The following is a 16,067-nucleotide window of genomic DNA, read 5'->3' as shown; positions in this document are numbered from 1 at the left end:
TGTCAGTGACACTGCTATATATAATATAAGAGTAATGACTACCTTCCTCCTCACTCTCCTTATGTTATGTATATGGAGTTGTCAGTGACACTGCTATATATAATATAGGAGTAATGACTACCATCCTCCTCACTCTCCTTATGTTATGTATATGGAGGTGTCAGTGACACTGCTGTATATAATATAGGAGTAATGACTACCTTTCTCCTCACTCTCCTTATGTTATGTATATGGAGTTGTCAGTGACACTGCTATATATAATATAGGAGTAATGACTACCTCTCTCCTCACTCTCCTTATGTTATGTATATGGAGATGTCAGTGACACTGCTATATATAATATAGGAGTAATGACTACCTTTCTCCTCACTCTCCTTATGTTATGTATATGGAGGTGTCAGTGACACTGCTATATATAATATAGGAGTAATGACTACCTTCCTCCTCACTCTCCTTATGTTATGTATATGGAGATGTCAGTGACACTGCTATATATAATATAGGAGTAATGACTACCTTTCTCCTCACTCTCCTTATGTTATGTATATGGAGATGTCAGTGACACTGCTGTATATAATATAGGAGTAATGACTACCTTTCTCCTCACTCTCCTTATGTTATGTATATGGAGGTGTCAGTGACACTGCTATATATAATATAGGAGTAATGACTACCTTTCTCCTCACTCTCCTTATGTTATGTATATGGAGGTGTCAGTGACACTGCTGTATATAATATAGGAGTAATGACTACCTTTCTCCTCACTCTCCTTATGTTATGTATATGGAGTTGTCAGTGACACTGCTATATATAATATAGGAGTAATGACTACCTCTCTCCTCACTCTCCTTATGTTATGTATATGGAGATGTCAGTGACACTGCTATATATAATATAGGAGTAATGACTACCTTTCTCCTCACTCTCCTTATGTTATGTATATGGAGGTGTCAGTGACACTGCTATATATAATATAGGAGTAATGACTACCTTCCTCCTCACTCTCCTTATGTTATGTATACGGCGATGTCAGTGACACTGCTGTATATAATATAGGAGTAATGACTACCTTCCTCCTCACTCTCCTTATGTTATGTATATGTAGATGTCAGTGACACTGCTATATATAATATAGGAGTAATGACTACCTCTCTCCTCACTCTCCTTATGTTATGTATATGGAGGTGTCAGTGACACTGTTGTATATATAATACAGGAGTAATGACTACCTTCCTCCTCACTCTCCTTATGTTATGTATATGGAGATGTCAGTGACACTGCTGTATAAAATATAGGAGTAATGACTACCATCCTCCTCACTCTCCTTATGTTATGTATATGGAGGTGTCAGTGACACTGCTATATATAATATAGGAGTAATGACTACCTTTCTCCTCACTCTCCTTATGTTATGTATATGGAGGTGTCAGTGACACTGCTATATATAATATAGGAGTAATGACTACCTTCCTCCTCACTCTCCTTATGTTATGTATACGGCGATGTCAGTGACACTGCTGTATATAATATAGGAGTAATGACTACCTTTCTCCTCACTCTCCTTATGTTATGTATATGGAGTTGTCAGTGACACTGCTATATATAATATAGGAGTAATGACTCCCTTTCTCCTCATTCTCCTTATGTTATGTATATGGAGGTGTCAGTGACACTGCTATATATAATATAGGAGTAATGACTACCTTCCTCCTCACTCTCCTTATGTTATGTATACGGCGATGTCAGTGACACTGCTATATATAATATAGGATTAATTACCTCTCTCCTCACTCTCCTTATGTTATGTATATGGAGATGTCAGTGACACTGCTATATATAATATAGGAGTAATGACTACCTTTCTCCTCACTCTCCTTATGTTATGTATATGGAGATGTCAGTGACACTGCTATATATAATATAGGAGTAATGACTACCTTCCTCCTCACTCTCCTTATGTTATGTATATGGAGATGTCAGTGACACTGCTATATATAATATAGGAGTAATGACTACCTTCCTCCTCACTCTCCTTATGTTATGTATATGGAGATGTCAGTGACACTGCTATATATAATATAGGAGTAATGACTACCTTCCTCCTCACTCTCCTTATGTTATGTATATGGAGATGTCAGTGACACTGCTATATATAATATAGGAGTAATGACTACCTTTCTCCTCACTCTCCTTATGTTATGTATATGGAGATGTCAGTGACACTGCTATATATAATATAGGAGTAATGACTACCTTCCTCCTCACTCTCCTTATGTTATGTATATGGAGATGTCAGTGACACTGCTATATATAATATAGGAGTAATGACTACCTTTCTCCTCACTCTCCTTATGTTATGTATATGGAGGTGTCAGTGACACTGCTATATATAATATAGGAGTAATGACTACCTTTCTCCTCACTCTCCTTATGTTATGTAAATGGGGTGGTCAGTGACACTGCTATATATAATATAGGAGTAATGACTACCTTCCTCCTCACTCTCCTTATGTTATGTATATGGAGGTGTCAGTGACACTGCTATATATAATATAGGAGTAATGACTACCTTTCTCCTCACTCTCCTTATGTTATGTATATGGAGATGTCAGTGACACTGCTGTATATAATATAGGAGTAATGACTACCTTCCTCCTCACTCTCCTTATGTTATGTATATGGAGCTGTCAGTGACACTGCTATATATAATATAGGAGTAATGACTACCTTCCTCCTCACTCTCCTTATGTTATGTATATGGAGGTGTCAGAGACACTGCTATATATAATATAGGAGTAATGACTACCTTCCTCCTCACTCTCCTTATGTTATGTATATGGAGCTGTCAGTGACACTGCTATATATAATATAGGAGTAATGACAACCTTCCTCCTCACTCTCCTTATGTTATGTATATGTAGGTGTCAGTGACACTGCTGTATATAATATAGGAGTAATGACTACCTTTCTCCTCACTCTCCTTATGTTATGTATATGGAGGTGTCAGTGACACTGCTGTATATAATGTAGGAGTAATGACTACCTTCCTCCTCACTCTCCTTATGTTATGTATATGGAGGTGTCAGTGACACTGCTATATATAATATAGGAGTAATGACTACCTTCCTCCTCACTCTCCTTATGTTATGTATATGTAGGTGTCAGTGACACTGCTGTATATAATGTAGGAGTAATGACTACCTTCCTCCTCACTCTCCTTATGTTATGTATATGTAGATGTCAGTGACACTGCTGTATATAATATAGGAGTAATGACTACCTTCCTCCTCACTCTCCTTATGTTATGTATATGGAGATGTCAGTGACACTGCTGTATATAATATAGGAGTAATGACTACCTTCCTCCTCACTCTCCTTATGTTATGTATATGTAGGTGTCAGTGACACTGCTGTATATAATGTAGGAGTAATGACTACCTTCCTCCTCACTCTCCTTATGTTATGTATATGTAGATGTCAGTGACACTGCTGTATATAATATAGGAGTAATGACTACCTTCCTCCTCACTCTCCTTATGTTATGTATATGGAGATGTCAGTGACACTGCTGTATATAATATAGGAGTAATGACTACCTTTCTCCTCACTCTCCTTATGTTATGTATATGGAGATGTCAGTGACACTGCTGTATATAATATAGGCGTAAGGATTGAATATTTATTAAAAACTCAGAATAAACTGCTAATAACCACCCACTATATTAAAAACATATACAATTAATTTGGGCGGGTTTTGGGAACAACAATTCTCTTTCCTCTATATATGTGGCAAGGTTACCAGTCATAGAACCATGTAGCGATGCATGCCAGGCTGATTTGGGCGCAGCTAAGCTGCTGGTCGTTGCTTTGTTTGGGATCCACAACTGGTTACACAGGAATCTGTCATTTGCAAAATCTCCCTGAATCCAATAAGCAATATGGAGCCTAATCTTGATGCAGTTTTGCTCATACTGTCTTATCGCCTACACCACAAAATATGGACTAATACAGCCAGGGGTGTATCTATCCTTTGGCCAGGATGGAATTTGCCAAGGGGCGACCCCTGACTACAGCAACCGGCCCAGGACTGACTATATTAAGGAATGCAGAACATACATAAAGGAACATCTAAAGGAATTTCACCCTATCCCAGAAAGGTCATTTCTCCAGGGGTCAGAATGACATGCTGTCTTCTGCATATACTGTACACACACACATATACTGTACACACACACACACATACTGTACACACACATATACTGTACACACACACACTGTACACACACACACACACATATACTGTACACACACACATACTGTACACACACACACTGTACACACACATATACTGTACACACACACACACATACTGTACACACACACACTGTACACACACACACATACTGTACACACACATACTGTACACACACACATACTGTACACACACACATACTGTACACACACACACTGTACACACACACACACACACTGTACACACACATATACTGTACACACACATATACTGTACACACACACTGTACACACACACACATAGTACACACACACACACTGTACACACACATACTGTACACACACACACACTGTACACACATATACTGTACACACACACACACTGTACACACACATATACTGTACACACACACACATACTGTACACACACATACTGTACACACACATACTGTAGACATATACTGTACACACACACACACACACACACACACACACACATACATACTGTACACACACACATACTGTAGACATATACTGTACACACACACACACATACATACTGTACACAAACACACTGTACACACACACATACTGTACACACACACACACACACTGTACACACACACACTGTACACACACACATACTGTACACACACACACTGTACACACACACACTGTACACACACACACATACTGTACACACACACACTGTACACACACACACTGTACACACACACATACTGTACACACACACACATACTGTACACACACACATACTGTACACACACACTTTTCATGACAGCAGAAGGTTAGAAATCACTCATGATAGAAGCTATTTGTACCACAGAATTAAGCTATTTCATTACTACATGATATTAGGCACTGGGTAAATTAAATACATACTTGTACTTGCCAGCGTATACACATATTATTGTGAAGTTATTTATGCAGTTTAAATTGAAATATGTGAACTGGTAACTTCTTCATAAAAGCACCAACCTGAAGTTGTGCAAAGATTTTGGGCTGCAGAGAGGTGAGCGAGGAGATCAGCTGGGCTGTCCCCTGACAGACATCTTCACCAGATACCTTCTCCACTTTTAATAAAGAATCTTGTTCTAAGAAATAATACAGACATCAGTGTTGTTTGCATTGTGGATTAGGGTTAGCATTTATTACTGATATTGTCCTAAGCCTCATGGTACATTGGTGATAGTCAGGTGTATGTGGTACATTGTGAGAAGGTGGAAGATTAGGGTTCATTAACCACTTTCCTAATCACGTAGTGTTTCCTCGCGTCCATCGTGTAGTGTACGCGTCAGCAGGCATTCGCAGTCAGTCCAATTAACAAATAGAGAAATCCGAAACTTTAGGGCATTCACATATCTGAAGTGCCCATATAACACTTTATAGCCGTCAATGTTCAGACCACAATGCGTAATTATACAAACACTGGGCCTGATTCAGAGCCGGACGCTCTGAATGAGTGCTCACTCTGAATCAGGGCGCTTTTTTTTTTTTTTGCTAAGCGGCCTCTTGGACGCTCGTATAGCTGTGGGTTACCACCCACAGCTTATGCGAGCGTCCATGATGATGGTCGCGATGGTCAAGTCCATCGCGACCATTGGGCTTGCGACGAGACCCTTGCGGTAGGGTCTCGTTGACCGCAAGCCCTGGAGTGATTTTGGCTCTATCAGAGCCAAAGTCACTCCCACTGACATCACTAGTGATGTCAGTGGGGCCGGACCCAGACAGTAGGCGTTCCCATGGGAACGCCTCCATCTGGGCAGCCACGCCCCTGGCACGCCTACCAAAGGGAGCGTGCTGTCACTCACCATCGACAGCACGCCCCCTTTGGTGCGAGACCCATAATGACGGCTTCCCCGTCGTTATTCGGGTCTCGCGCATGCGCACGACGGAGGCGCCTCCGTCGTGCGCATTTGGGCAACATCGACTCGCTTGCGAGCGGGTCTGAATCAGGCCCACTGTTGTATATAGTCCTGATACATCATACTACAATTCTGCCACATATCCTCAGTTATACCTACCTTCATGAGAAGAAGATTCAAATGTAACTGTAACCATTTCATTGAGAACACTGCCATTATCTGAAGTCCATTGGAGCTAAGAAAAAAAGTATATAAAAAAAAAAAAAGAACGGTGACTATAGTTATAACAAAGTGATAGTTATTATATGTGCCAAAAACATGAGGCCTTCGCCACTGTACATTACATTAAATCCTGGAAAAAATTAGATATGGTAAGAACTTACCTTTGTTATCTCTCTTTCTACGAAGTCCATAGGGTCCACAGGGAGACCTTGGGTATAGGTGATGATGGAGTCATCCGGGCACCACGCAGTTAAGTTTTTCTCCCAGGATGCACTGGGTCTCCCTCCTATACCTCACCCCCGGGCCAGAGGCACCTCAGTTTCGTAGCAAACCAAAGGTCAGAGGAGGATAAAAGAGAGAGAAGACAGTATCTGGAACACTCAAGAAATCACATTCTCACACAGAAGGAGACGGAAAAGCGGTGTCCAGAGCAAAGCCCATCTGAAGCACAGGTGCGTCAGGGCGGGAGTCCTGTGGACCCTATGGACTTCGTAGAAAGAGAGATAACAAAGGTAAGTTCTTGCCATATCTCTAATTTTCTACTTCAGGGTCCATAGGCTCCACAGGGAGACCTTTGGGATGTCCCAAAGCAGTCCCTTTAAGGGCAGGGACGCTCCTGAGCAGAGATGAGAATCCAGTATGAAGGTAACAGCAAACAGCGCTCTAGATCTCTTGTCAGGCAGCCTATTATGATAACCCTAGCAGCTCCACTTCATTAGAGGTATCCCACCTCTATGTAACATAAATGAAAGTATAGTAGTGGTGCGCTCTGGGTTATGCTAACTATAAGATATGTGGTGAAGATGGTTCCTTAATAGTAAACTATAAAAGTTAATGTTCCTTAATGATCAATCAGCTACTAATGTCGCAGAGAAAACTTCCTTATCCCTGACCGGGGATACATAGAGGTGGGATACCTCTAATGAAGTGGAGCTGCTAGGGTTATCATAATAGGCTGCCTGACAAGAGATCTAGAGCGCTGTTTGCTGTTACCTTCATACTGTATAATATCCCGTTTTCTAAAACAGCTGCCTGATCGCTAAACAACTGACTACATATGGGCCTAACAGATATTAGGAATAAACGAGATGATAGGGCGAACACGTTGTTTAAAGAAGTAACAGACAAGGACTATTTAATACCACGCAATGACACTTTCGGTCAAACCTTTTTACAGCTAGAGAAACTTCTAACAAAAGAAACGAAGCTATGGTGGGATCTTAACACACTTAAAAAGGTATAAAGAGCAGAATATCATACCCAAAGGTCTAAAACTGAAGAAAAAACCCACACATAACCGGGATAACAAAGTATTCACAGACAAATGGGATAGTATATTAAAGGAGTGTTCAGGCAAATTAGTAGATCTAATCATTCTAACCAGACAAACAGAATTAGAAGCACTAGACCTGGAAATTAACAGATTAGATCAACAATTAGAACCACATAAGATTGATGATGAATATAAAACATTAGAGACATTGATTTCCAATAGACTAAAGAAAAGAGAGGATGACATTGTTGACAGCAAAAAATCAAAAATTTTGAGGGACAAGTTTGGGGTAAGGAAACCACCACGGAAAACCCTAGGACTCAAACACAACCATATGAAAAAGCAGAACATAAAACCAACCAATCACTATCATACGAGAAAGGAGAAGGACGGCAGTCCTATTAATAAAAAATTAAGATTGACATATCAGCAGTACATGACCAAAATACATGCTCAACAAAGTAAGACCATCCATGATATAGATTTGCTGAACCTCACCACTCACAGTGAGGAAGAAGTGGATAGTTTTTCAATATATACATTAGAAGAAACACAGGACAATACTGATGAATATACCAATCTAGCGAGACGGTCATTTGAGCAAGGTTGGAATGATCTAATCCTAACTAACACCGTATTAGAGACAGTACCCCAGAAAGAGGATGTAGTGACAGCTTCCTGTGACACCCCAGAAATAAGTTCTAAGAACACGACACACACCCTATTCGCATCTGTACAGGAAGATCTCAACATAGAAACAAAATGGGCAGATAATTTTTTAGAGCTAGGAACGGACACACAGAGTCTGGGACAGAGGACACTAGCAACAAACAAAAGGAAACTGGAAAACACAGAAGGGGATGTAGGGGAGGGGAAAAAAAAGCAAAATAGAAATGAGGAACGAATAGGTTCACAGCAACCTATAGGGATCTTCAATCTTAGTGACAAGATACTGACATCTGCACAGACTTCGTTACTCAACAAGGGACTTAAATTTGCCCCTAACAACCAACTAGACAAATTTGAGACATATTTGGATGTCAAAAAATTCAAAAGGAAATTAACCTTGAAAAAATACTTTATGGACCAACACAAAGCGGTCATGAACACATATCAAACAAATAAGTACCAACACTCAAATCTCAAACCAAAATCAAAATTTAATCCAAGTCATCTTAAGGGTAACTTTATACAAACATTTGAAAAAGCCGTCATACAAGACATATGTAAACTTAGGAATGATCAACAAAGAGGGACACATAACAATTTGTCAAGGGCGGAAAAAATTGAATTACAGGAATTGGAGAAAGACACCTCCATAATAATCAAACCCGCAGATAAGGGAGGTGGGATAGTGATATTGAACAAGGATGATTATATGAGAGAGGCCTATAACATTCTCTCTGACGGAAGCACGTATCTCAAACTTAAGGGAGACCCCACTAGTAAATTCCAAAAAGAATTAGACATCATACTTCAGGAAGGCAAGTTGACAGGGATACTAGACAAACAGGAATTTGACTTTATTAGCAATAAGCATCCAGTGATCCCTGTCTTTTACTACCTGCCGAAAATTCACAAGAACAACACTCACCCGCCAGGCAAACCCATCACTTCAGGGATAGATTCCCTGACATCATCACTTTCCCAATATATCGATTACTTTTTGCAAAAATATGTGAAACAACAGCAATCCTATATTAGGGATACGACACAATGTCTAAACATACTGCAAGATTTAGAGTGGAAGGCTAATTACTGGCTTGCCACTAGTGACGTGACATCATTGTATACGGTGATTGACCATACGCAAGGTATGCAGAGTGTTAGACATTTTTTGGAGCAAGATACGGATATCGATAAAACACAAATCGACTTCATAGTCCAAGGTATCGAATTTATATTAACGCACAACTACATGTGGTTCCAAGAGGAATTCTACCTTCAACAACGTGGCACTGCGATGGGGACCAAGTTTGCACCAAGCTACACAAACCTGTTCATGAGTCTCTGGGAGATCAGGAACATATGGGGTAGGCGTGAGCTCGATGCAAACTTGGTCCTCTGGAGACGATACATTGACGATGTGTTATTCATATGGCAAGGAGATGAAAATTATCTGTAAGAATTCACACACTACATAAATCAAAATGACCAAAAATTGGTATTTACTACCAAATATGACAAAGAGAGGGTCAAATTCCTTGATTTAGAAATATTTATACATAACTCAAGCATACAGACCAGAACACACTACAAAAAGGTTGACGTTAACAGCTATATCCTTACAGAGAGCAACCATCACCCCAGCTGGATTAAGAGCATAACACATAGTCAGTTCACACGCATACGTAGGAACTGTTCAAATCTGGAAGACTATGATGTACAAGGAAAAAATCTATTTAACCAATTAAAAGAAAAACATTATGACGAAACAGAGGTAAAAAGAGCGTATGATGAAATCAGAATAAAACCAAGAGAACAACTACTTATATATAAAGATAAAAAGAAACAAGAGGAGAAAGATAATAAGATTTATTTCATCACAAATTACACAGATTCAGCCCCCAAAGTTAAGAAAATTTTAAATAAACACTGGTCTACTCTACATCTAGATAACCAACTGAAGAATATCTTACCAGACAAACCAGATGTAGTTTACAGGAAAGCACAAGATCTGAAACGTAAACTAGTTAAAAACCATATAAGAGCCAATACATCTGGGAAACAAACCACAATAGATGGGAAGAAAAGAAGGACAGGTTTCTATCATTGTGGACGTTGCCAACAATGCACCAGTTTAGGCTATAGAAGTACCTCCCCTATAGAGAGTATCACCAGCAAATACACCCAGGAGGAGTACAGGATACGTCACACACTTATGTGTGATAGTAAACACGTGATCTACCTACTAGAATGCCCATGTAATTTACAGTACGTGGGACGTACCACGAGAAGTTTGAAAAAAAGAATAGCATAACACATTAGAAACATTAAAAGAAGTTTCGAACAACACAGCGTATCAGATCATTTCAGGAAAAAACATCACAGTGACCCCAGAGGTTTGAAATTTCTAGCAATAGGCCAGGTCATGCCGTATTGGAGGGGAGGTGATCACATCGAAAAGATTGATAAAAAAGAAAGTAGATGGATATTTAACTTACACACTTTGATCCAAGAAGGACTCAATATAGACCCGTGATTGAGTAACAGCATCCACCATGTTGTAATAGACATGGTGGTTATGCAGATATTTTGTATTACATTATTTATAAAAGACTGGCTATTAACATGACCATAGTCAAATCTTATGAAAAATTGGAATTTTGGCTGTAGCCACGCCTAACAAATAGGTGCAACACATATATTATGCGACCAAAACGATGAGGATGGTACTACTTTGTATATATTAACAATGCTTAGGATATATGAACATCATAATGTCCATTAGTACAAATTACCAAAAAGGTCTAGCAATACAGACTATCACAAATCTAATCTGTTCTTTATATAATGAACGATAGGTTGCCTAGGAATTAAGTATGTAAAAAGATGGCCGTACTCAGTGAGGAGACATATGCATGACCACATCCATCTCTTGATCAAGCACATCTAACCATTAAAATGGCCGCAGTAAGATTTATGCTCCCAGATACTGGTAAAAATCTCACTAAAACGGCCACTGTAGTGAGCATAATGAACTACACAAGACAGAGAACAGAATACATTTTTGCAGTACTGGAAACAATACCTAGTAGATGTCATATACACTGACACCTGTTAGCCTATCCAGGTCAATCAGTGAAAGATGATAGGAGGTTAACAAAACATATAACAATTTATATTATAACCATGCATAGTAAGGAGAGGTAATCATACTCGGATCCTGTACAACTCAGGTACATCCCACATTAGTAATGGCCGTCACAACACCCATATGGTTGAATTTCACTATAACAAACCAATAAAATGGCCGCCGCAATACCCATATTCACAAACAGCAGTAAAATATCTCCACCAAAATGGCCACCGGAGTCCGCGCATGTGCATGACACAGACCACAATACACACTCTAGTGACTGGTATTCAGGTCTCTTCATGCCGATGATGTCACAACCACAAACCCGGAAGTGCGGGGAGTGCGGACAGCGGCAACGCAGACAGCTCAATTGGCAAGCCTATTTAAGAGAGACAGAAGGTAAGGCAGGCACCTTGAAAAAGTCCATTACCTGGATGAAACGCGTTGGGCCACGCCCCTTTCTACATGACACTTGGTGACTTTTTTAGGCCTTGTATATTTTGGGACTTAACCCATTCATTACTGCTTTAGACTCCTGTGAGTCTTTATTGATTTTTAAATAGAATAAACAAGATTTGATTTCATTAGAGTGCATAGCCTCCCTGTATTGCTATACACACATCACCCCTCTCTCCACCGCGGACCTCTTCAAGCACCGGGACAAAGGATACCAGCAGGAACCAACCAGTTTGGTAAGTACATCCATCACTTACCTACCTGCATCATCGTGTATACCCTTTCCCTGATACTGTGCCTATACATTGCATTTGAGGTGGAGAGGAGAGAGAAGAGGGCATGCTGCAGCAGAACACCCATCCTACAGCATTTAACAGACATTTACTGTGAGAGTTTACTTCATAAAGAACACACATCCCACAGATTATTGAGACATTCTCCCAAGACTTTTTCATGTTGGATTCCCATGGGGATTTATTAAAACATTGTGGACATAATTAGACATTTCCCGGTCAGGGATAAGGAAGTTTTCTCTGCGACATTAGTAGCTGATTGATCACTAAGGAACATTAACTTTATAGTTTACTATTAAGGAACCATCTTCACCACATATCTTATAGTTAGCATAACCCAGAGCGCACCACTACTATACTTTCAGAGATGAGAATCCGCCACCCAAAAGGAAGCATCTGGAGAGGCAAAGGTATTGAATGCCTAATAGTACCTCAGAAAAGTCTGGAAGACCACGTGGCCGCCTTACAGAGATGAACAGCCAAGGCGCCACAACGAGCTGCCCACAAAGGACCCACAGACCGAGTAGAATGAGCAGTAACAGAGGGTGGCACTGGAAGGCCTTCATGAGTGTAAGCCTCAGATCGCCATGCACAGCCATCTAGCCAAAGTTTGTTTATTGGCTGGCCATCCTTTTTTGTGAAAGCCGTAGAAGACAAACAAGGAGTCTGACTTCTGAAGGGAACTGGTACGGTCCACATAAATCCTGAGGACACATACCACATCCAAAGAGGCCTCACCAGCCGAGAAGTCTGGAGAATTAAAGGTCGGTACAATAATTTCCTCATTAATGTGAAAACTAGAAACCACCTTAGGAAAGAACCCAGGGCAAGTCCGCAGCACCGCCCTGTCCTGGTGAAAGACAACAAATGGGGAACGGCAAGAGAGAGCCCCCAAGTCTGACACTCGTCTGGCATAAGCAATAGCCAAAAGAAAAACACTTAGCTGTAAGCCATTTGAGATCCACTGAGATCAGGGGTTCAAATGGAGGGCCCTAAAGGACAACAGCCAAATCCCAATGCGCCACAGAAGGGACAAAGGGAAGCCGAATGCGAAGGACACCCTGTAGGAAAGTGCGGAAAACAGGAAGAGGAGCAAAGCTTCGCTCGAACCACACAGAAACAGCAGAGACATGCACCTTCAAGGAGGCAAGGCGGAGACCAAGATCCAAACCCGCCTGCAGGAAAGCCAAACTCTGGATATCTGAAATACCTGGCAGTCTTAACCCTTGTGATGACACCATTGAAAGCAGGCATGCCACACCCTGAGGTAAATTCTAGCAGAGGCTGGATTACGCGCCCTGAGCATGGTGTTAACCACAGAGCCAGAAAAACCGCTGGACCTAAGGAGGTATGTCTCAAAAACCACGCCTTCAAAGACAGACGACCCAGGTCCGGGTAAAGGCAAGAAACCCTGAGACAAGAGGTCCAGACATTGAGGCAACAGCAACGGAGTGTCTATGGAGAGAATCTGAAGATCTGAGTACCAGTGACGTCTGGGCCACGCTGGAGCCACCAGCAGGACAGTGCCTCCCTCTTGTTTGAACTTCCGAAGTACTCGAGGAAGAAGGGAGATTGGAGGAAACAGGTACGCAAACTGGAAGATCCACTTGACTGACAGAGCGTCTATCAAGAGAGCCTTGGTGTCTCTTGTCCTAGACCCGTACACTGGTAGTTTGTGATTGTGTTGGGAGGCCATGAGGTCCACATCCGGAAGGCCACCCCTGTCCACCAGGAGCTGAAAACATTTCTTGGTGAAGAGACCATTCCCCAGGATGCACGTCATGATGGCTAAGGAAGACCGCTTCCCAACTGAGAACTCCAGGAATGAACACTGCCGATATGGCTGGTAGATGGCCTACCGCCCATGTCAGAATGCGTGACAACTCGGTCATTGCTGTCTGACTTCAAGTTCCTCCTTGATGGTTAACATAGGCCACGGTCATGGCGTTGTCCGACTGAACTTGCAAGGGTTTTCCGTGAAGTACGAGTCTGGCTTGTTGCAGGGACCTGAAGACTGCCCAAATGTCCAATATGTTGATTGGCAGGGCAGACTCCTCTGCTGTCCACCATCCCTGAGAGGAGTGTGGACCTGTCACTACGCCCCAACCCTGGAGACTGGCGTCCGCTGTCAGAAGGACCCAGTCCAAAAACAAAAGGGGGGCCCCTAGTGAGGTGGCCCATCTGCAGCCACCAAGCAAGAGGAAGACGCACCTTCGGAGAGAGCACCATCGTTTGCTTAATCCAATAATCCGTCCCACCTGGAGAAGATCAATTTCTGCAGAGGCCGGGAATGAAACTGGGCATATTGCACCATGTCGAACGTCGACACTAAGGAACCCAGGAACTGCATTGCAGAGTGGATGGACACTCGACGACTGTGGAGGCATCTGCGTACTTGTGTATGCAAAGTGAAGATCTTTTCCGTAGGCAGAAAGATCAGCTGCTGTTGTGAATCCAACAGAGCTCCCAGGTGCAACATCCTTTGTGATGGGATCAGGGAGGCCTTTTTCCAATTGATTAACCACCCGTGTACCTGGAGCATAGATATAGTCAGCTGTAGGTGGTGGTGAAGTCCCTCTGGAGACCCTGCCAATAGTAAAAAGTTCACCCAGGTATGGTAACAGGCGGACCCCATGCTGCCGCAGATGGGCTTCCATTGCCGCCATAATTTTGGTAAACAGTAACACCCGAGGTGTAGTAGATAGGCCAAACGGTAGAGCCCGAAACTGGAAATGCTCGTGAGCCAGAGTAATTGTAATATGCAGGCATGTACCCTGAATATTACATCATAAAATCCCCATGTACCATAGCCAGTATTATTGAGAGTAGGGTTTCCAGCCTGAACCGAGGTACCCTGAGGAATTTGTTCAGGGACTTAAGTTTGAGGCTAGGCTGGGATCCATTCGGTTTTTAAAACCAGAAAGACATTGGAATAACAACCCATTCGCCTCTGGGGCAACGGGACCGGTACTGTGACTTCTGCTTGAAGCAAGGATAGTACGGCTTTCTAGATTTGTAAGGCCATGTCGTCCCGTGAGAAACTACTTCTCTTACCCAGGTGTCTAAGGTGGTCTGACACCAACACCCGGTCACCTGAAGAAGTCGGCCTCCCACCCTGGTATCTTCCAGAGGGAGGCCCATCCCATTAGGCTGAGGGTTTAATCCTCTGACTAGGAAGTAGGACGTCTTGTACTCCAGACCTGTTTGTTAGGTCTGACAGCCCTACTGGAAGTGGACGGCCTTGGGAAGGCCTAACCTGTGGGCTAACCCTGAGGACATAAGGATCGAAAGGAGAAGGTGCAACCAAAAGGCAGAAACCCAGAATTAACCACTATCAACGTGTCCACAATCCTGTCCATGTCAGGACCGAACAATACTTCTGTATGGGAAGCATTCTAGGCATTTCTTGGAATCAGCATCTGCCCTCCAAGAAAGCCACCACAGGAAACGGCGAGCCGCCACAGCTGCCGTCGAGACACTGGAAGTCAGGAGACTGATAACCATAACCGCCTTCCCTATGTGTGTGGCTGAATCTCTGATGTTACCAACCAAGAAAACCTCTGAGGCCTAGAAGCAATTGATGGAAGGTATGTAGACCTCCGGCAAACCTCCACCTTCCTAGCCTTCAGGGAATAAATGTAAGGCATAGGTAACATAGCACTTGTAATTAACTGTATTACATGTGAATCTACTGCAGGGGATGAGTTCCATTTCGTGCAAGGAACTGCAGGAAATGGATAACACGCAGTGAAAAGTCCCTGAAGTTGATGCCCCTTACCGGGCGTTCGCCAGGCTGTAGCATCAACTAACTGATCTGGTAAAGGGAATTCCGCAGAAGTAGCCCTTTATTTGTACAAACAGAACCTGCCTGAACAGAGAAGCTGGTT

The 16,067-nt window shown here is 42.1% G+C and overlaps 1 protein-coding gene across 1 annotated transcript in view; it reads right to left on the bottom strand.

Moving 5' to 3' along the window:
- Positions 1–16,067, bottom strand: part of CARF (calcium responsive transcription factor) — a 308,136-nt gene that overhangs the window by 58,942 nt on the left and 233,127 nt on the right. The window contains exons 12-13 of the mRNA XM_088460719.1: positions 6,297–6,372; positions 5,251–5,366 (exon numbers count right to left, since the gene is read on the bottom strand). Coding sequence (XP_088316845.1) covers positions 5,251–5,366; positions 6,297–6,372 — 192 coding nt within the window. The remainder of the gene's footprint in view (positions 1–5,250; positions 5,367–6,296; positions 6,373–16,067) is intronic.

The sequence above is a fragment of the Taudactylus pleione genome, unplaced genomic scaffold (genome assembly GCF_031769625.1).
Source record: "Taudactylus pleione unplaced genomic scaffold, aTauple2 ptg000976l, whole genome shotgun sequence".
Taxonomy (NCBI): Eukaryota; Metazoa; Chordata; class Amphibia; order Anura; family Myobatrachidae; genus Taudactylus; species Taudactylus pleione.
The sequence above is the reverse complement of the archived record's forward strand: the minus strand, read 5'-3'. Positions and strand labels throughout refer to the sequence as shown.